At 45.5% G+C, this 21,086-nt stretch overlaps 2 protein-coding genes and 1 long non-coding RNA gene across 14 annotated transcripts in view; 2 read left to right on the forward strand and 1 right to left on the reverse strand.

The window, feature by feature from the left end:
* On the reverse strand, positions 1-18,731 carry LOC128340513 (uncharacterized). 7 transcript variants are annotated; one of them, XM_053285687.1, is made up of 14 exons: positions 16,429-18,731; positions 15,805-16,036; positions 15,527-15,575; positions 10,998-11,197; positions 10,282-10,609; positions 9,097-9,189; positions 7,309-7,416; positions 6,496-6,594; positions 4,928-4,990; positions 4,445-4,555; positions 3,830-3,892; positions 3,099-3,209; positions 1,895-1,944; positions 1-1,355 (listed from the first exon to the last, which is right to left on the reverse strand). In XM_053285687.1, exons 5-14 carry the CDS (start codon positions 10,378-10,380, stop codon positions 1,328-1,330), a joined length of 825 nt encoding a protein of 274 aa, XP_053141662.1. In that variant the 5' UTR covers positions 10,381-10,609; positions 10,998-11,197; positions 15,527-15,575; positions 15,805-16,036; positions 16,429-18,731; the 3' UTR covers positions 1-1,327. The 7 variants fall into 7 exon arrangements, with proteins under 7 accessions (XP_053141662.1, XP_053141665.1, XP_053141667.1 ...); XM_053285690.1 differs by lacking the exon at positions 15,527-15,575; XM_053285692.1 differs by lacking the exon at positions 10,998-11,197.
* LOC128340515 (uncharacterized) lies at positions 11,028-12,868 on the forward strand. Its single transcript, XR_008313771.1, has 2 exons — positions 11,028-11,331; positions 11,421-12,868. It is a non-coding gene; the product is annotated as an uncharacterized LOC128340515 (long non-coding RNA).
* Positions 16,710-21,086, forward strand: part of LOC128340512 (uncharacterized) — an 18,560-nt gene continuing 14,183 nt past the window's right edge. For 2 of the 6 annotated variants that reach the window (XM_053285679.1, XM_053285685.1), the window contains exons 1-3: positions 18,308-18,643; positions 19,240-19,471; positions 19,697-19,745. The gene's annotated coding sequence lies outside the window, so the exon portion shown is untranslated. Of the gene's footprint in view, positions 17,543-18,307; positions 18,644-19,012; positions 19,188-19,239; positions 19,472-19,696; positions 19,746-21,086 lie in introns of those variants that run through there. The other 4 variants (XM_053285684.1, XM_053285678.1, XM_053285682.1 and 1 more) reach the window with 3 other exon arrangements.

Consider the following 21,086-nt stretch of genomic DNA (forward strand, 5'->3'; position numbering starts at 1 on the left):
TTTATTCAAGAACAACAATACCTTATTAATACTAATAGTAATAATAAATCAATAATGAAATATATTGAGAGAAACAAGTCTATCAAACCAGGGCACAAAGATGTCCTTAGAAATTAAGCAGGCTTCACCTCGATATTAGCATAGGAACCAATTCAGTTTCTTCACATTTGGCTTCATGCCCACAAAGACCACCTTCAAGGACATTGATGAACCTGCTCAAACTGATCCTTTCTGTGCTAGTAAACCAGCTTTCTTTTTGAAAAGACTTATACAGGTACTATAAAAAGTGTGGATGGTCAACAAGGATGAAGACATAGAAGCAAGTCCTTTGGAACTACTTGCTGCTTTAAATATGGTGAACCAATGGCAGCGGAAGGCAATTTCACAGTGGTCAGGTCAAATGCAGTTCCAGTATAGCAACAGCATATCAATCCAAGTAGGAGTAGACGTAAATAAAGAAACAAATAGTAGGTTGTCCCCAGACCCCAGCCCAAGAAGACACGTAGACTTTTTATGGGTGAAAGGACCACAATTTTATTAAAGAAACAACAGAGCTGGCGGACTAGAACGCCAGGTGATTAATCACCCTTAGAGAACAGTGCGGGCCCTTAGGCTCGGGCTAGGACTCTAACGTCCTACCCATCGCCTCACTGGGCGACACACCCTGGCTCAGGAAACAGGCAGGTACGCCCCGCCTAATTCCTTCAGAGCCAACCGCCCCCTTTAGAAGAGGGGATCTGGATACTTCAAGGTCTTCACCCACCCTGGACTGCACAGCCCAAAGGTTGGTGAAGTCCTGAAGCAGGTTTCATGGCAATCTATTCTCCCCGTGCCGCACAGGCCACAAAGGAGCAATTGACCAATCAACCTTTAAAGATCCAAGGGTGCTCACCGATATTCTAACCCTCAACTTACCCCTCAGCCCGCACTGTTACTGCCAACTCTAACTCTAACTAAACACCTGAGTACAGAACGGAGTAGGCGAAAAAACCCCCAACGGTGGCCAATGCGTTGAGAGCAAAAAATTCCTACTCGGCCCCCGCAGGCGACCAGCCGCTAGACCCGCTCTGCATCAGGGAAGGAAGGGAGGGAGGGGATTGCCAAGGCAAAACTGAAGAGCTTGGGGCGTGGATCGGCCGATTACGGCCCAGACCACGCCTCCAATTTCAAGGGAGCCAATCGGCCCGCTTCTTGGGCCTCGTGCGGGGCAGGGCTGGGACAAACTCCCTCCCCTCCGCACGAGGCCAAGGGGAGGGGGATTTTGTACAAGTTGACTTGGATCTATAATAACAAGAAGTATATGTAATAACATGAAATACAAACGTCACTAGGGCCAGATTCTCCTCCGTTTGATCCTGCAAAAGAGAGAGGAGGAAAGGAATCAGTCCCTGCGGCTGGCCAGGGTTTGCTCTGCAGGCTTCCGCCCGTTCAGATCCAGGAAAGCACCCATCCCAGCCCCATGGCTTTCAGGCCCGGCCTCAGACCTAGTTCCAACATCTCCGTGGAGCTGACCAACCTGTACCCCTTCCCATGGCGCAGGGTGGCCACTACTCAGGTGAACAAATGCTCCCCCATCCAAGAACGTTTCCCCCTTGTGGACAGAAGGTGGATCAGGGAGAGGCCACACCAGAACCCCAGGCCAGAAAGGGAGACTCGTCCGGATGCCGGAGGGCATGAACCACCTTGATGCATCGCGGAAGACCCCACAAGAGATTTCTGCCCCGGGCCAAGTTATTTTTTCTGCCTGTGACCCTGCAGAGCTGCTACTAGTCATTGATGCCAGTCCTGGTCTGGGAGGACCAAAGCTCTGGCTGTGCTTCAAATCCCCCACACCACCCCGGCCTTCCTTTCGAGGTGGAGATTAACACATCAGGAAAGCTTCAAACAAAGTTACCTTGGGCCTTCTCCTGGATCATATGGCCTTTTCCTCTTCCTGCTCGTCTTCTAAAGGTAGAAAAGAGAGAGACATGAGGATGTCATCCCAGACAAAGGATTCATGAGTGAAGATAAGTTTTAATGGCTGCACAAGGAGGGGGTCTTCCCTGACCCTGCCCTTTTTCAGAGGAGATCCTTCAGGAAAGAAATGCTATCCTGTCTTGCCTCTTGTTTCCCACCCTGGACATCTGCTGCCTCTGGGAAGCCCCCAGGCCAGAGGTGAAGGCCTGCCCCTTCCCCTGCCGCGGCTCCCTGCAACTGCTACTCCGGGGCATCCTGCCTCTGAGCCTGGAGGTGACCTACAGCCATCCAGACTAGTGGCCATGGATAGGCCTGTCCTCTGTGAAATGGCCAGAGTCCCCTTTAAAGCCCTCCAAGCTGGTGGCCAGCACCGCATCCCGTGGCAGAGAATTCCCTAGATTCATGATACACTGTGTCCAAAAGGACTCCCTTCTGCTGGTCCTGAATGACTTGGCAATCATTTTCATGAGATGGCCACTGGTTCCAGTCTTATGGGAGGGGAAGAAATTCTTCTCACTCTCCACATTCTAGACACCATCATTTGATAAACCTCTATCATGGCTCCCCTTCGTTGCCTTCTCCCCTCAACTAAAAAGCCCCAGATGTGGAAACTGAGCCTCATAAGGGAGGTGCTCCAGCCCCCTGATCCTCTCGGTTTCCTCCTCTGTACCTTTCATACCTCCAGAATGTCCTCTGAGAGATATGGTGACCAGAACTGTACAGAGTATGACTCCAAATGTGGATGTCTCAAGGGGTGATGATATTAGCAGCTCTGTTCTCAGTCCCCTTCCTGGTGAACCTTTGCATGGAAATTGTCCTTTTCACAGCTGCTGCACACCGAGGCGACACTTCCCAAGAGGCGCTTCCTCCACACTGACTCCCTGGTCTTCACCAAGGCATGCAGACTTTGAAAATGGAGTAATCTGCACTTGTGCTTGGAAGGAGCTGCTGTCCTCTTCCAAGGGGGCAAGGTGTCCCCGAGGAGCCCACCAGACCAGCTCTCACCTCCTCCCCACTTTCCAGACTGCCAAGGCCCTACTGGGGCCTGCCTTAGATACCCACACGCTTCCACAAAGAGGCAGAGCGCAGGGAAAAGCTTGTCCCAGAGAACCTGGTACTCTGTTTACTTCTGATTTCCTCACCTCATTCATCTTACGGAAGCGTTTCAATGTCTCGAACCTCCCTTTCTTTTTTAAAAATGTTGTTGTGGGGTCGAGGCCACAGGTAAGGCAGACCTGTTGGTTTTGGGGAGCCTGGTGGAATAAAAGAGCCATTCGTCAACCAAGACAGAGACTAGAAGTTTGGGCACTGTAAGATATTCCCCTCCGGGGAAGAGAATGCTGCTCTGGGAAGAGCATCTAGGTTCCAAGTTCCTTCCCTGGCATCTCCAAGGTAGGGCTGAGAAAGATTCCTGCCTGCAACCTTGGAGTAGTTGCTGAAAGTCTGTGTAGATAATTCTGAGCAAGATGGACCAATGGCCTGACTCCGTATATGGCAGCTTCCTATGTTCCTAGTCTGTTATATACATGAAATCAATCATCATCATAACTGCAGGAGCACTTGAAACCCAGAAACAGAAGCAACCAGAGATCCCCTGCATGTACGGAAACTGAAGAGGAAGGAAGATGAAGTTTGAAGCTAAGCCAGATCTTGCAGTAGAGAATGGGAAGATAGAGAGGCATTGAAAACGTTGGAGAGATAAATAAGTGTCTCCAATACTGGTTGAGAAATAGGGGGCTATACTTCAAACATGTGGGCAGATGAGGTCTGTGGCATTTCTTTTGAGAAAGAGAGAGGGAGGGAGGGAGAGATGCCAAATTCTGCCCCAAAGAACTAGAGTGCCCAGGATTCCCTGGAAAGGGAGGTTGCTCACCACAAAGTAGGGTCGGGTTGGGTCGGTCCTGCTGGTGGACAGAGCTGGAGTTTCCAGTGGAGGCTGGTTTCAAGATTCACCAATCAAGAGCACAGTACAGAAGGAAATACAAAAACAAGGTGATATTCTCAGAGATTTGGCAGAATTTGAAAGATTAATCACTCAAAGGCCGAGCACTTCTTGGGTCTCATATACAAACTGGAGATACGTTCTCCTGGATGGATTCAAGGGCAGGAAGAAAGGTGTGAAGAGGGTCTACTGGGATCTACCAGGGAGCCGTGAGCTTCCCAGGCCATGGTGGAACATGAGGATGGCCATGTTGGCTTGCAAAAGGAGAAGCTGCTAGTACTCTACCCAGTCTAGGCACACCCGTGCTGGAGGGGCAATGCTTCCCACAGGGTGGAGGTGGTGCTTTTGTGCTGGGACTGGGAGAGTATGGAGGGGGCCCCCAATCTCCTCCTGCCCACACCCAGTTCCAACGGCACCCAGGCCAAGACCCCCTGAATTCTGCCTTAGCCAAGCCATACAATTCAGCAAAGGGGCTGAGCGCAGGGAAAAACTTGCCCCATTGCTCTTGGTTCTCAGTGGGGGTCTGTGTATTTCTGATTTCCTCACCTCAGCCAGCTTGCGGAAGCGCCTCAGGACTTTTGCTCGGCCCACCTGCTGTAAGTGCACTGCTCTCCGGTTAAGGCCACAGGACAGATTGGGGTGGTTAGGGTCTGTCTCCTGGGGGAACAAAAGAGCCATTTGCCAGCCAAGTCAGAGTCAGGTTGACACATGTAATTCTTCGTTGTTGTTCTCATCATCATCATCTCCACCACCACCACTGCAACAACCCTTGAAACCCAGAAACTGAAGCAACTAGAGATCTCTACATGTATGGAAAGTGAAGAGGATGGCAAGATGAAGATGATCTTGCAGTACAGAAGGAGAAGATAAAGAAGCATTGGAAACGTGAGAGTGATAGATAAGTGTCCCCAATACTGCTGGAGAAATAGGGGGATATGAGAGAGAGAGAGAGAGAGAGAGAGAGAAATGCCAAACTCCATCCCACAGGAGTAGAGAGCCCAGGATTCCCTGGAAAGGGAGGGTGCTTACCACAAAGTAGGGTCGGGTCCGTTCGGCCTTGGTGGTGGACAGGGCTGGAGTTTGCAGTGGAGGCTGGTTTCAAGATTCACCAATCAAGAGCATAGCACAGAAGGAAATACAAAAGCAAGGTGGTATTGTCAGAGATGTGGCAGAATTTGAGAGATTGAGAACTCAAATGCCGAGCACTTCTTGGGTCTTACAGTGGGTATTGGAAAGAATCACCCCCTTTGATAGACCTTAAATTCTGGTTCTGGTTCTCTAAATTCTCTAAATTCTGGTTCCCTTAAATCCTGAAATGAAAACACAAAGAAAATTCCCTTCACCAGCTGTACTTATCCAATGCAACCTATAACATCCAACTGAAAAACATCACAATTACAGTCCAGAAAAAGTGTCAGAAATAAAAAACAAGAATGATTGAGATCGAAAAAGGATCACCTTTTGAACTTGAACAGTTCTGTATGGAGGAGTGGGCAAATATTGCTCCGTCTAGATGTGTAAGGTTGATAGAGAAGTATCCCAACAGACTCAAGGCTGTTATTAAAGCAAAAGGTGGTTCAACAAAATATTGACATGGGGAGGGGTTGATCCTTTTTCAATCTCAGTAATTCTTGTTTTTTATTTCTGACACTTCTTCTGGACTGTAATTGTGATGTTTCTCAGTTGGATGCTATAGGTTGCATTGGATAAGTACAGCTGGTGAAGGGAATTTTCTTTGTGTTTTCATTTCAGGATGTAAGGGAACCAGAATTGAAGGTCTATCAAAGGGGGTGTTTCTTTCCAATACCCACTGTAGGTGTTGGCATGAGCTGTTCAGATTCCTTAGGTGATGCTCACTCCCATGGCAAGATCTACCCAGTCTTGGGGCAAGCTGAGGCTCTTGGATCTGAGGCAGAAAGGTTCAGCACAGGCTCAGTACCCCGAGGACCAAAAATGCATTTCCGCAGATGGTGGCTGGCATCCAGAACCGCAGAGTGCTACTAGAATGATGCTGAACAATCAACTTTGGAGAAGCCGCTGCCACTCTATGAAGACAATACTGAGCTAGATGGACCAACGGTATACTGCCACTCAGTATATGGCAAAACTGTTGTGCTAGCCAGCCAGAGATCGAAGCCTGCAGTGGACTTGTCAAGACTGCTGAAGCAAGGTCTACCCCGCTGCGGTTTTTCCCTCCAGTGCAACTGTCCCTGCCCAGAGCTATCCAAGGTCCTGATCTGCCTGCTAGAATCTTGCTCAGCTGCCTTTTCTTCAGTGGCACTCCCCATCACCCCAATGTGTCAGTCTAGCTCCAACCCTAGCAAATTGTTTCTTGGGCCTGTGTGCAGCTTTGGCTGTGATGCACAGCAGTGTGAAGCCCCCCAGGGTGAAAAGGAGAGGTGGGATTCTTTTCTGATTAACTGCCCTGTCCCATAAAAAGTACCCATATTAAGACCCCGATAGCCCTACTTTACCGGTCCCCCTGGCACCAGTGGAATGGGTGGCAGATTTAGCACTCCCACCCTAACCTGAGGATGCGGGCCATCCCTTGGGTTGTTACCCCCATTCCTCTTCCGTAGGGAATGCATAATACGTACCAGCATAGGTCTCATCGTGCCACAGAGAAATTCTTGCAGCCAGCGCTCATGCTCCGGGAGAAATCCACCCTGTCCTATAGTGAGCCAAAGATCTTGGACCTGCAACAGAAAGGTTCAGCACAGACTCAGTACCCGCAGGGATGAAGATGCATGATCTCAGACTGTGGCTGCTATCCGGAGCAGCAGCAGAGCGCTGCTGGAAAGATGCTGCACAAACGCAAAACTGTTGTGCTAGACAGCCACCCTAACTAGCCAGCAAGTCATCGAAGCCTGCTGTGGGCTTGTCCACATTGCTGAGGCAACCTCTACCCCTCTCTGGTCTCTCCGTCTGGTTCAATGGTCCCTGCCTGGAGCAACCCAAGGTCCTGATCTTCCTGCCATAATTTGCCCCCCCTCAGAGCTTCCTGAGGCAGTCAGGAAGCATCTTTTGTGTACAGCCCCATTGACCCCCATGTGCTTGTCTAGCCCTGACCCACCAGGGTGTGTGTGTGTGCTCTCTTAAGGGAGAAGGAATCCCCTTGAGCCCCTGTGCCATCTTGACTTTGTCTCAACTTCTAGAAGAAATCAAGAAAAGGACACAGACCCACTTCTGAAATCTCAGCTAAGTCACAGGAATGATCATGGGACTACTGCACTGACCATCCCTAGATCTGGCCTAAGGCAGAAGATCACCTCAGCCTGACAAGGCTTCCAGGGTGGGAGGACATGCGAACCAACTGATGCTAGACGGACAGTGCCAGATGCAGCCCCCCTCCCTCGGGTTCTGGCCCCCATCCCTCTTCTGTAAGGAAGGTAAGATTTCATAGAACGTACGCTGAGAGGTCTCCTCCTGTGGTGGGCAGGTTTTTCTTTTCGCCATTTTCCACATTTAAAGTAGCAGTCACCCTGTGACAGACACTCCGTAAGCCAAGGCTGTTCCACCTGCAAGAGAAAGGTTGGGCACAGGCTTGGTACCCGAAGGGCTGGAACTGCATTTCCTCAGATGGTGGCTGACATTCAGAGCAGCATGACAGCACTGGTGGAACGACGTGGCACAAGGGCCCTGGACCCATATTTGTGGATGACCATACCCAATGTGCAGTGCTGCCATCTGCACAGGCCAGAGTGTTTGTGTGTGTGTGTGTGTGTGTGTGTGTGTGCTCCCCCAAGGAAAAAGGAACCCCCATGAGCCCCTGTTCTATGTTGGCAGGCATGCTGGAACTTCAGCCTTCCCAGAGAGCTCTTCCGAGAGGGCTCCTTCTCTCTGAAAGGGCCCTCCCAGCACTGAGAAAAGAGCAGGGCCATGCCAAGGTCAGCACAGTGGGGAATGGCTCTCAGGCTGAAGGGTTTCTGCCCCAATGGCCCCTGCTTGGAACAGAGTCAAGGTCACTGCTCTGAGGTCTGGATTCCTCCTGATACTCTGAAGGCATTTCCTCCAACTTTGCTCCTATGCTCCGGGAAACTACTGGGTAGGATGACACTGTCAGAGTCTGCACACGCCTCCCATGCATTCCTTTCCCTCTTCTCTGATGAGGTTTTTGACTGGTATGTGATTGGCGCTTGGGAGGGTGCAGAGCTTCTGAAAGAGGCTGGGAGCTTGTCCCACCAACTAATAGCCATGAGGACAGCTCTGTGGTGTGTTATCCATTGAAACTTCACAAGGCGCACACAAGTGTTGGCTTCTTGAATAGGGCCCTTAACACAGGCCTGCAGCAGCATCTGGGGGCTGAGCTATACTTCAAGGTGCACCCTTAATTCACAGTGTCTGCAAACACTACCCCACCAGCCGACCCATTTGATCACGATTTTGAAAGGCTGCCCTGAAAGGATCACAAGTTCCGACTTAGAAAAGAATACTGACCAATGCATTGATTAGAGCTGAAGAGAACATTCTGGAGAATTATCTTATCCCATCTATTAAATGCATGGGTGAATATTTGATCACCCTATCCGTCATGTTCTTTCCCAAGCTATTTCTGTAATGTCTTGAAAAGAGAGACCTGTCTTACTCAGAGTGTATGAATTGCTCCATGACCTGCAGAGGCAATGCTTACACAACCAAACAAAAATTTTGCTCGGGAGTGGGGGCGCGGTAGGAGGGCCATGAAGATTGATCCAACCAAAGTCTGTGGGGTAAACAAGCTCTTATCACAAGCCTTACACCAGATTCTGCAAGTAGGCCTGGGATGAGCCCAAGGAGCAGAGACATGCTCTGCACGGATGGACCCCATCGCTGGCCTAAGACTGAGGAGTACTTCATCCTGGAAAGTCTTCCACTGAGGGGGTCTCTTCGGACCAACTGATGCAAGATGGACAGTGCCAGATGTATCAATGGCTCTCTACACAGCATCCTTCTTTTGCTTTCCCTACTGTGCCCTGGCACAGCTGTAATGCCCAGAAGTGCGGGGAGGAGGCATAGCTTCGTCCTCCTATCCCTGACTCAGTGTTAGGAAGTCCCCAAACCTCAGTAACTGACAGCCCCACTTCAGTGGGACCCCTTGCACAAGGGGAATGGGAGAAAGATCTTCTATCCCTCCATGGCCCAAGGATGCGGCCCACCCCCCATGGGTTCTGACCCCCATTCTTCTGCTGGAGGGAATGTGACGCCTGCATAAAACTTACGTAAACAGGTCCTGGCATCTGATGTTCAGTTTTTTTAGCGGGCCGCTTAGGTAAACGCCGACGGTCCACCCGGACACGCCGCTTCTTTCGTACCTGAGACAGAAAGGTTCAGAACAGGCTCAGAACACAGAGGACGCAACATGCATTTCCTCAGATGGTGGCTGCCATGCAGAGCAGCAGCAAAGCCTTCCTGGAAGGATGCTGCACAACAACCCTAACTAGCTGGCAAGAGATCAAAGCCTGCAGTGGGCTTGTCAACATGACTGGAGCAACACCACTCCAGCTCTGGTGTCCCCTCCTGTTCAACTGTCCCTGCCTGGAGATCTCCAAGGTCCTGACCTGCCTGAGGCCGTGTTCTTCAGGTCCTCGCTGGATGCCATGCCCTCCCCTCTACTGTATCGGGGCCACTACCTTGGCTCTCAGGCCACCCTACCTCACAGGGTGGTTGTGAGGATAACCATAAGCATGTAGACCACACCAGACCCCGCAGAGGAGGAGTGGGATAGACATGTCCAAATGCTTGGCTAAAACGATCCAATTGCATGCAGAATGGCATGGGACTACAATCTGCAGCTATGGCTACATGCAGGCTTGTCAAACAAAGCAGTCCCAAACAGAACACAAGGAATGGCTAGGCACTTTGGTTTTTAAAACAGAAAGAGGGGGATCCAAAGCAAAAGCTAAAACAAAAAGGGAACCAAGAAGCCTCAAGAACAGTTCATTGTCTCTCTTTTTTAAAAAAAGAAATGTTATTTACAAAGACAGAGGCAAGCAATATCTTCTGACACTAGTTTCACTATTTAAAGACTTCTGAGGAAATTGGTTGAGAAAACCTTTGTTATGCATATGTCAGATGATAGTTTAGAGAGAGTGTATCAAAAAAGAGAGGACACCGGAAAAATGTTCTAGAGGAAAGCTTCAGAAGCACAAATGGTACCACAAAAAAGGGGTGCGCGCTTCTTTCTAGTGATGGAAACCCTCCAGGAGGCAGGGGACATGAATTAGAATGCAGCAACACAAAAAGCCCGAAACCCCTGCCAAAATGGATACAAATTCTTTGATTTGCCATTGGCTGATGTCCAGCACGAAATGATTTTAGGAAAAGAACAAGTGAACAAACAATTAAGAGAAACCTCTTTGGACCCACCACCCAGGGTTCACTTGGCAAAACGCGACCCTTCTTACCTGTCTCCTCCGCCTTGAACGGCCCTTTTTCCGGTAGATATAGACCAAGGCAATGAGGCTTGTAATGGCCAAAGCCAAAACCCAGAGGAAGAAGGCCATCTCGCTTCAGGTCAGCAAGCAGGCAGTTGGCCAACTGTCTTCTGGAGCATCTTTTGCGTTTCTCCATCTCCATGGATGCCGGAACTCTCAGCTCAGTTCTAGGGGGGGATGGGAGCCGGCCAGGCAGAGACAGCTGGGAGGGGAGAGATGCTGACTGCTGGCAGCAGAGGCTGTGGACTGGGGTGCTGGAAGTGGGGTAGGAAAGCGACTCTTGGAGCCTTGGTGTCTCCTAAGAAGAGGCATCATGGGAAAGAAAGAGTGACCACTCCAACATCTCTCATGGGGGGAGGGGTTTGCATTTGATACAGTTGTGGAGCCCGAGGGTTAGGCCCCATCCTGTTTCACTTTTCTGCAACCTTGTAGAAACCCAGAGGACCCACAGGCCAGTAGTATTATATACATACCTGGGAGGAGCCTAAGTAAGGGCAAGTGAAGCCACAGACTAAGTAAGGGCAAGATGTATGGGCAGAGTGAAGTCAGAGCCTAGTAAGGGCAAGATGTCATCAATCCCCTCCCACTGATGGGCATGACATCACCACAGTAGGGAGGAGTTGTAAACCCTCCAGAGAACATGTCCAGGCATGCCCAGAGCCTCCTGTACCATGAGCCCTACCCACCTGACATGTGAGGACCAATAGGAAGGAGTTCCCAGCCAGCCGTTCAAGGCTTATAGTGTTGCTGCTGCATGGAGTCTCCTACAAGGCTTGTAGCATAGTCCCCTTTGCATAAAGGTAACAATTCTACTGTTTGCTTGTGGGTTTGATTATGGGATCTCCTCAGAGCCCTAATTTGGCAACAAATCAGCCAGATTCTACACCTAAGCCAAGAAAACGCCATATTAGCACCAGTTCAGATGATGAAGGACCTCCTGTGAAAACCTATGCTGAAGAACAAGCTGAGACAAGGGAAATATGGCAAGAGATCCTGGCAAGCATGGCAGCTGAGCCACAGGTAAATATATTTTACAGGCTAGGTTTTGAGGTTTTGTGTGTGTGTGAAAAAGGACATTACACTAATAGTCTTTTCTTTTCTCCCTTTAGAATTCAGCACTTGTGCAAACTCTGAAACGCTCTCGCATAGCAATGCAGAAATTCTTGGGCCTGAATATCAATGAAGAGCCCTATAGTACCTGGGCGGAGCCTAAGGAAGGGCAAAGTGAAGCCATAGCCTAGTAAGGGCAAGGAACTATGGGCAAGGTAAAGCCAGAGCCTAGTAAGGGCAAGTTGAAGCCCTGCCCTTCGAAGGGCATGATGACATCACAGCAGGAAGGAGCCGAAAGCTTCTAACTAAGGGCAGGTTGAAGCCACAGCCTCCTAAGGGTATAGTGAGACCCTGTGGAGAGCGTCCACAGAACATGCCCAGGCAGACCCCCATGTCCAGGCATGTTCAGACATGCCCAGAGCAGATGCAGAACAAACACCCATGTTTGGACATCAGCCCCCCACACACCCCGAACAGGTCTGTGTATGTTCAGACATGCACAGAGCAAGGGTTAGGCCAGGCCTGCACAACATAAGGCCCGGGGACCAGATCAGGCCCTCAGGGACTTCTTTGTGGGTCCACTGATTGTCACAACTTGCAGCAACAGCACCCCAAGGCCACTCTTTGGGTTAGTTCCCTCTTCTTCATCTTTTCATCCTCTGCCCTCTCTGAAACTGCCTTACAGCACCATCCTGTGCATGTTTACTTGGAAATATTTACTTCGTTTACTCCTAAGTAAGCATGACTAGGACTGCAACATGAAATCGACAGCAATTTAGAGAGAGGAGAGGATTTTGCATTTGTTTGGGGCTGGCATTTTTTAAGGGAGATCTCACTAGATGCCCCAGTGACTGAGCAAGGACAGGCTCTATTTTCTGGCCATGATTCTTAGTTAAAATTGTGGGTCCCTTGCCAAAAGGGGGAAAGATCCACAACTATCTAATAATTGCTTGCATTAATATTTTTAATAATTAATTTTAATTCAATAATGTGCTGAAAATTGACCTTGACCACTGAACACCGTTGTGGTTGGTTCCAGCCCATCAAAACATTTGAATTGTGTACCCCCCGGGTTAGCCCCAGAGCAGGGTTGTTATTTTTGTAGAGAGAAAATAAAATGCTCTTCAGATTAACTAAATAGGGTATATTCTGGATTTTAAGAACTCATACACATTAACTTTGTACTATGGATTCTGAAGTTGAAAGTTTTCCCCCTTTAAAAAGAAAAGTTGCCCTGCAATTAATGCTGGATCATCTTTTCTTTGTCTCTGTGATGAGGCTAGCCTGGAGTTTTATCCTGAGAGGCCCCTGAAACATCAGCCCTATCCATCCTCAGCACTGTACCTCCAGTGACTGTTGCTGGTGTGTATCTTATGTTTCTTTTTAGATTGTGATCCCTTTGGGGACAGGGATCCATCTCATTTATTTATTATTTCTCTGTGTAAACCTCCCTGTGCCATTTTTGGAAGGGTGGTATAGAAATTGAATAAATAAATAACTAAAAATGCTTTTTGTGTGTGATGTATAAGTAGGACAATTTCATACATTCTGATAAGTACAGCTTCTTAAAAACATTAAAATCATGATCTCTTTCGTTATGCAGTGACAATGCCTTGCTGTCTAAGAAACAAGGCTTTTTTTTTTTTTTAATAACCAGTTCTCCAAAAAACTGGTAGGACTGGGCCCTTCAAATGGTGTGGTCTAACCGTTAAGTGTTCATCAGATCAATGACCACTAGCGGCTTTTGGTGTGTCTGTGTGTCTGTGTGTGTGTGTGTGTGTGTGTGTGCATGCACAGGTAGGCTGACAGATGCAATTTCTATTTATCTGACGCTTGGTGGGGGGGGTGGGAGTTTGTATTTTGTGTATTCACTAGGAAATGAGAGTTCTGGTTCTTTAGAAATCAACTAACACACACTAATTAAATGCATCAAAATTACTGACCAAGACTAAGTCCTATTGAGGATAGAGAAAGCAAGCAAGCAAGCAAGAATGAAAGATTAAGAGCAGTGACAAGGACTAGTTGTGAAACTGTGTCAAAGGAGAAGGGAAAAACTGTGTCTGAGGCCAAGGAAATCTAGATGGTTAAAAAGTGACAAGAACACAGGGTGGGGGTGGGGAGAGCCTAGTTAGCTATGGGCAGGTTGAGGAAGCAGAGGCAGTATAATTGTCCTTATTCAAGTTAATTCCTAATCCAGGCTAATTCATATTAGAGTTAGAGATGTAGGAAGAAGGGGGGGGAGGGAGGGGGGAGAGATTTGTTAAAAACGGAAGCAAAGAAACAGTGACAAGGACTAGGCGCAAAACTGTGTCAGAGATGGAAAGGGGAGAGAGATCCTAGTTAGGGGACAGGTCTAGGCTTTGTAGATGTGAAGTAGAATCAAAGAAAGTTTGAGATACCACAGTCTACAGAACTGTGGTTTTTAAAGATATGCTTGCGCTACAAAGACACCTGTAAGAGTGTCTAGCACTAAGAGATAATGTACATTGCATTAATAGTTCACTGAGAACTTCCAATTAAATAGAGGCAGTCATCAGATCAAGCCGGGGTCTGTATTGCCCTAGTCACTAACATTCTAACTAAGAATCACTGGAAAACAGACTAGCTAATACCTCCCAAGAGAAATGATAAGAAATTAAATTATTTCTTATAAAAGTCCATTTTCTCTTCTATAAAACAAATCCTTTTTTAAAAAAGAAATTAAATTTGTTGACAAAACAATTACATATCAGACCATTTCTTTGTGTGTGTGTGTGTGTGTGTAAAAATGAAAATTGTGTGGGCGTACTGAAGTGAATTGATTGCTGCTTCCTGCTTGTATGTATAAAGACATATCTGTGTGCATTCATCTTACACGAAGGAGCTACATACAAGATTCATGCATGGACATGTAGGATATTTACGGAAGCAAAGAAACAGTGACAAGGACTAGTTGTGAAACTGTGTCAGAGGAGAAGGGACGAGGATTGAGTGAAAAACAGTGTCTGAGGCAAAGGAAATCTAGATGGTTAAAAAGTGACAAGAACACAGGGTGGGGGTGGGGAGAGCCTAGTTAGCTATGGGCCAGGTTGAGGTTAGTAAGAGGAAGCAGTGTCAGTATAATTGTCCTTATTCAAGTTAATGCCTAATCCAGGCTAATTCATATTAGAGATGTAGGAAGAAGGGGGGGGGGGGGAGAGATTTGTTAAAAACGGAAGCAAAGAAACAGTGACAAGGACTAGGTGCAAAACTGTGTCAGAGATGGAAAGGTCTGTATTGCCCTAGTCACTAACATTCTAACTTAGAATCACTGGAAAACAACCATACTAGCTAATACCTCCCAAGAGAAATTATAAGAAATTAAATTATTTCTTATAAAAGTCCATTTTCTCTTCTATAAAACAAATCCTTTTTAAAAAAAGAAATTAAATTTGTTGACAAAACAATTACATATCAGACCATTTCTTTGTGTGTGTGTGTGTGTGTGTGTGTGTGTGTGTGTGTGTGTAAAAATGAAAATTGTGTGGGCGTACTGAAGTGAATTGATTGCTGCTTCCTGCTTGTATGTACAATGACATATCTGTGTGCATTCATCTTACATGATGGAGCTACATACAAGATTGATGCATGGACATTTAGGATATTTCATCATGTGTGCAGGCCAGACCTTATGCATGTAGAGCCATTCACTTTCCTTACAAAAGAACAGTGAACAACTAAATAGCAATATGATGTGTGTGTACGTGTGTGTTAAATACATCTTGTATGTTGTATATAACATAATGTATGCTGACTCTGCTGTACATATCATATGTTTTTAAGATTGTTTGTTTTCTCATCAACAGTACAGAATTATCCAATCTAAACACTTTAGAATTCTAATCAATTCTGTTTTTCTTGGCTCTGTACTATATTTTATGTGTTTTCCAAAGCAGCCAATCATTGTCTGCTCTAGATCCACACAAAAACAAGTGCCTGCTTTTTGAAGTATGAAAGGTCTTTTCCTCTAAAAGATGAGCATTGATAACTATAAGATAGCTCACAGGCAGCCAGGGAGCTCCCAGCCTGATGTTACTAAGCTCAGGATAGGGTTTACAAAGCGTACTAGTACTCCAGAGAGTCGGTGCTGTGTAGTGCCTAGAGCGTCAGACTAGGAGGGGCATTTGCTCTTCTTGGCTTAACCTACCTCACAGGGTTGTTGTGCAGATACAATGAGGGAACACGACCTTGAGTTCCTTGGAAGAAGGGGCAGGGTATAAATATCATACATACATACATACATATGGTAGCATGTTCACAGTTTGCCAGGGAGGATACTTGTTTGAATATAGACCCTTAATATAATGCCATGCATGCAGATGTGTCAAAATTAACTCAGTGAAAAAGATTAACAGGGTGTTTCAAAAAATTAGTCCGTTTACAAATATCTGAGTCTTCAGAGCTGCCTGACAGTTTGGTACCAACCTGTCTGTAAGCAATAGTTTTTTGCTTCTGCAGATGAGTTTGTCTGAGACAGCTCTGTAGGATCAACATCTGAATCTGACTGTGTATCATCAGAGCATGGCTTCCTACCCCCTCCCCACAGAGTGGCACATATCTCATTGCTATAGGCATACAGGAAATCAGTTTTAATATCATTCACAAAGGCCAGCATTCCAGATAGCTCAGGATTGGCTTCCAGCAACACCAGCACGTTCTAAAAACAAGAAAAACAAGAGTTAGAAAACTCCACCTCACAGGCAGCCCACCTCACAGGGTTGTTGTAGTAAGTCTAACTTGAAACAAATAACTCAAACCTAAAAGGATAATATTATTATTTTTAAAAAACCACACATGAATTAATAATGCCTCTCGTGAGAAAAGCCTTTTCACATAGGAAAAGATAAGGATCAAAGGACACATGGTTGAGGAAAGCTAGCATGGTGAAGTGACCCCATTTAAGATGACAGGAGGGACCCAATTTAAATTATCACAGGCTATAGGGAAGGGGGGGGGCAGGGAATACACAAAACTATTTAGGCAATTAAAAATACTGTAGGAGAGATCAGATCCTCTCGGATCCGATAAGAAAAATGACCATGTACTTACCGCTTGTGGTCTTCACAGAGACAAAGAGGGAAAATTCTGGTGTACCTCAAGACATTAAGCCTTGGTGGGGTTGGGCAGGGCCCGCTTTCTGGTTGTTATCATGCTGAAACACTGAACAGACACACCCCAGCCACAAAGTTTGAAGGGGCCCAGCTTTTAAAACAAGTATGCAGAGCCCTTTCTCTAACCCACCACCGTCATAGGTTCTCTTACAATTTAAATTAAAGATCTATCCATGACATCTCTAGTTTCACAGCTGAGTCTGGGCTGTATAATGGGGGGCATGTTGTGTGAATTGTATTGATTTCCTGTATGCCTATAGCAATGAGATATGTGCCACTCTGTGGGGAGGGGGTAGGAAGCCATGCTCTGATGATACACAGTCAGATTCAGATGTTGATCCTACAGAGCTGTCTCTGCCCTTTTCTCTGCCCCCCATATCTTCTATCATCACATAGGTCATACAAAAGACCCTCTAGCCAAAAAGAAAGAAAGAAAGAAAGAAAGAAAGAAAGAAAGAAAGAAAGAAAAAGAAAGCCTACATATAGTTCTGGATATTCAGAACTGGGTATAATCCAATATTTGGAAGGTCAAAGAATATTAATCCCCTTGAAATGTGTCTCAGTCACAACCCTTATTAAATGCATAAAGGATTATGTACAATATCTTCATGCGCAACATGTTTAGTTCCAAAATGCTTCAAGATCAAGATTTCTGATCCCATCATCCCCTCAAAATTGCTGACCCCTTCATCTATCCAAAAGTTTCAGTAATCAGTTTTTATTATTGGAGTGGGGGTCAAGTTACGGAACAGTTTGGGGGGAATTTTGTTTCAAAATTTCCAAGTGCAATTTTTCTTTATTCAAGGCATACACTAGCCTTAACATTTCAGAATGGTCTTCTTCAACATGAACCACACCGCCCACGGAGATAATCAAGAGAGGTTCGTCAGCAGTTGCCACTAGTTCATCTGGGGGCTACTCAGGGTGGGAAGGGTCTTCTCCATTGCTGCCCTGAGGCTTTGGAACAGGCTTCCTGCTGAAATACGATCTTCCCCACCTCTTACAACTTTCAAAAAGGCAGTCAAGACACATTTGTTCACCCAAGCTTTTAAGTAGATACTGTTTTGTGTTTTTAATAGTTTTAATGTGTTAAATTTTAAATTGTTGTAATGTTTTAACTTTTTTATTTGTTGTGTTTATTGTTTTGTTGTAAACCACCCAGAGACTTCTGTTTAGGGTAGTATACAAATGTTCTCAATAAAGAAAGAAAGAAAGAAAGAAAGAAAGAAAGAAAGAAAGAAAGCCAAGACAGAAAATTAAATAAACCATGGGCAAATCTTAGTGGTTTATAAAATGGTCATGTGGCTGAACTCAGCCTTTCCTTTATGGCAGGGCAATAAGCGATGGCGGATTAGTGTAGTAGCAAATGTAGCATTTGCTATGGGCCCCACGTTTTCAAGGGCCCCGTAAGTCTGGCTTCCCACTGGGAATTAAAGTTAAAACTTTACCTGTTTTATTTGGTCCATGTTAGATAAAATATCCCTTTTCTGCTAAATGTGCCTTTTCAGAGAAGGCACGGCACAGCATTTGTCCAGTGGCTGTTGCTGGTGCCTACCACATTTTTCTTTTTAGAGTGTGAGCCCTTTGGAGACAGAGAATCATCTAAACACTCTTTATTTTTCTATGTAAACCACTTTGAGACTAGCTTAACCACTAGCTTAATCCCGTCCTGGCGATAAGAACATATTACTTATAAATGCTAAAATGTTCCTTGTTAGGAACAAGTTATTAATGTCTTACCTCCCACCCCCATTTCCTTTAAGTTCACAGTTAACACAAATGGGGGCAATTTAAAACGAAACTGTATTTTAATTGTAAATCTTGTAAATGACCCTCAAAACTCTTCACTTCTATACAATTCACACAACATGCCCCCCATTATACAGCCCAGACTCAGCTGTGAAACTAGAGATGTCATGGATAGATCTTTAATTTAAATTGTAAGAGAACCTATGACGGTGGTGGGTTAGAGAAAGGGCTCTGCATACTTGTTTTAAAAGCTGGGCCCCTTCAAACTTTGTGGCTGGGGTGTGTCTGTTCAGTGTTTCAGCATGATAACAACCAGAAAGCGGGCCCTGCCCAACCCCACCAAGGCTTAATGTCTTGAGGTACACCAGAATTTTCCCTCTTTGTCTCTGTGAAGACCACAAGCGGTAAGTACATGGTCATTTTTCTTATCGGATCCGAGAGGCTCTGATCTCTCCTACAGTATTTTTAATTGCCTAAATAGTTTTGTGTATTCCCTGCCCCCCCCTTCCCTGTAGCCTGTGATAATTTAAATTGGGTCCCTCCTGTCATCTTAAATGGGGTCACTTCACCATGCTAGCTTTCCTCAACCATGTGTCCTTTGATCCTTATCTTTTCCTATGTGAAAAGGCTTTTCTCACGAGAGGCATTATTAATTCATGTGTGGTTTTTTAAAAATAATAATATTATCCTTTTAAGTTTGAGTTATTTGTTTCAAGTTAGACTTACTACAACAACCCTGTGAGGTGGGCTGCCTGTGAGGTGGAGTTTTCTAACTCTTGTTTTTCTTGTTTTTAGAACTTGCTGTAGTTTGGTGTATTCCCTGCCCCCCCTTCCCTGTAGCCTGTGATAATTTAAATTGGGTCCCTCCTGTCATCTTAAATAATAATATTATCCTTTTAGGTTTGAGTTATTTGTTTCAAGTTAGACTTACTACAACAACCCTGTGAGGTGGGCTGCCTGTGAGGTGGAGTTTTCTAACTCTTGTTTTTCTTGTTTTTAGAACGTGCTGGTGTTGCTGGAAGCCAATCCTGAGCTATCTGGAATGCTGGCCTTTGTGAATGATATTAAAACTGATTTCCTGTATGCCTATAGCAATGAGATATGTGCCACTCTGTGGGGAGGGGGTAGGAAGCCATGCTCTGATGATACACAGTCAGATTCAGATGTTGATCCTACAGAGCTGTCTCAGACAAACTCATCTGCAGAAGCAAAAAACTATTGCTTACAGACAGGTTGGTACCAAACTGTCAGGCAGCTCTGAAGACTCAGATATTTGTAAACGGACTAATTTTTTGAAACACCCTGTTAATCTTTTTCACTGAGTTAATTTTGACACATCTGCATGCATGGCATTATATTAAGGGTCTAAATTCAAACAAGTATCCTCCCTGGCAAACTGTGAACATGCTACCATATGTATGTATGTATGATATTTATACCCTGCCCCTTCTTCCAAGGAACTCAAGGTCGTGTTCCCTCATTGTATCTGCACAACAACCCTGTGAGGTAGGTTAAGCCAAGAAGAGCAAATGCCCCTCCTAGTCTGACGCTCTAGGCACTACACAGCACCGACTCTCTGGAGTACTAGTACGCTTTGTAAACCCTATCCTGAGCTTAGTAACATCAGGCTGGGAGCTCCCTGGCTGCCTGTGAGCTATCTTATAGTTATCAATGCTCATCTTTTAGAGGAAAAGACCTTTCATACTTCAAAAAGCAGGCACTTGTTTTTGTGTGGATCTAGAGCAGACAATGATTGGCTGCTTTGGAAAACACATAAAATATAGTACAGAGCCAAGAAAAACAGAATTGATTAGAATTCTAAAGTGTTTAGATTGGATAATTCTGTACTGTTGATGAGAAAACAAACAATCTTAAAAACATATGATATGTACAGCAGAGTCAGCATACATTATGTTATATACAACATACAAGATGTATTTAACACACACGTACACACACATCATATTGCTATTTAGTTGTTCACTGTTCTTTTGTAAGGAAAGTGAATGGCTCTACATGCATAAGGTCTGGCCTACACACATGATGAAATATCCTACATGTCCATGCATGAATCTTGTATGTAGCTCCATCATGTAAGATGAATGCACACAGATATGTCATTGTACATACAAGCAGGAAGCAGCAATCAATTCACTTCAGTACGCCCACACAATTTTCATTTTTACACACACACACACACACACACACACACACACACACACACAAAGAAATGGTCTGATATGTAATTGTTTTGTCAACAAATTTAATTTCTTTTTTTAAAAAGGATTTGTTTTATAGAAGAGAAAATGGACTTTTATAAGAAATAATTTAATTTCTTATAATTTCTCTTGGGAGGTATTAGCTAGTATGGTTGTTTTCCAGTGATTCTAAGTTAGAATGTTAGTGACTAGGGCAATACAGACCTTTCCATCTCTGACACAGTTTTGCACCTAGTCCTTGTCACTGTTTCTTTGCTTCCGTTTTTAACAAATCTCTCCCCCCCCCCCTTCTTCCTACATCTCTAATATGAATTAGCCTGGATTAGGCATTAACTTGAATAAGGACAATTATACTGACACTGCTTCCTCTTACTAACCTCAACCTGGCCCATAGCTAACTAGGCTCTCCCCACCCCCACCCTGTGTTCTTGTCACTTTTTAACCATCTAGATTTCCTTTGCCTCAGACACTGTTTTTCACTCAATCCTCGTCCCTTCTCCTCTGACACAGTTTCACAACTAGTCCTTGTCACTGTTTCTTTGCTTCCGTAAATATCCTACATGTCCATGCATGAATCTTGTATGTAGCTCCTTCGTGTAAGATGAATGCACACAGATATGTCTTTATA

Source organism: Hemicordylus capensis, chromosome 1 (genome assembly GCF_027244095.1).
Source record: "Hemicordylus capensis ecotype Gifberg chromosome 1, rHemCap1.1.pri, whole genome shotgun sequence".
In the NCBI taxonomy this organism is placed as follows: domain Eukaryota; kingdom Metazoa; phylum Chordata; class Lepidosauria; order Squamata; family Cordylidae; genus Hemicordylus; species Hemicordylus capensis.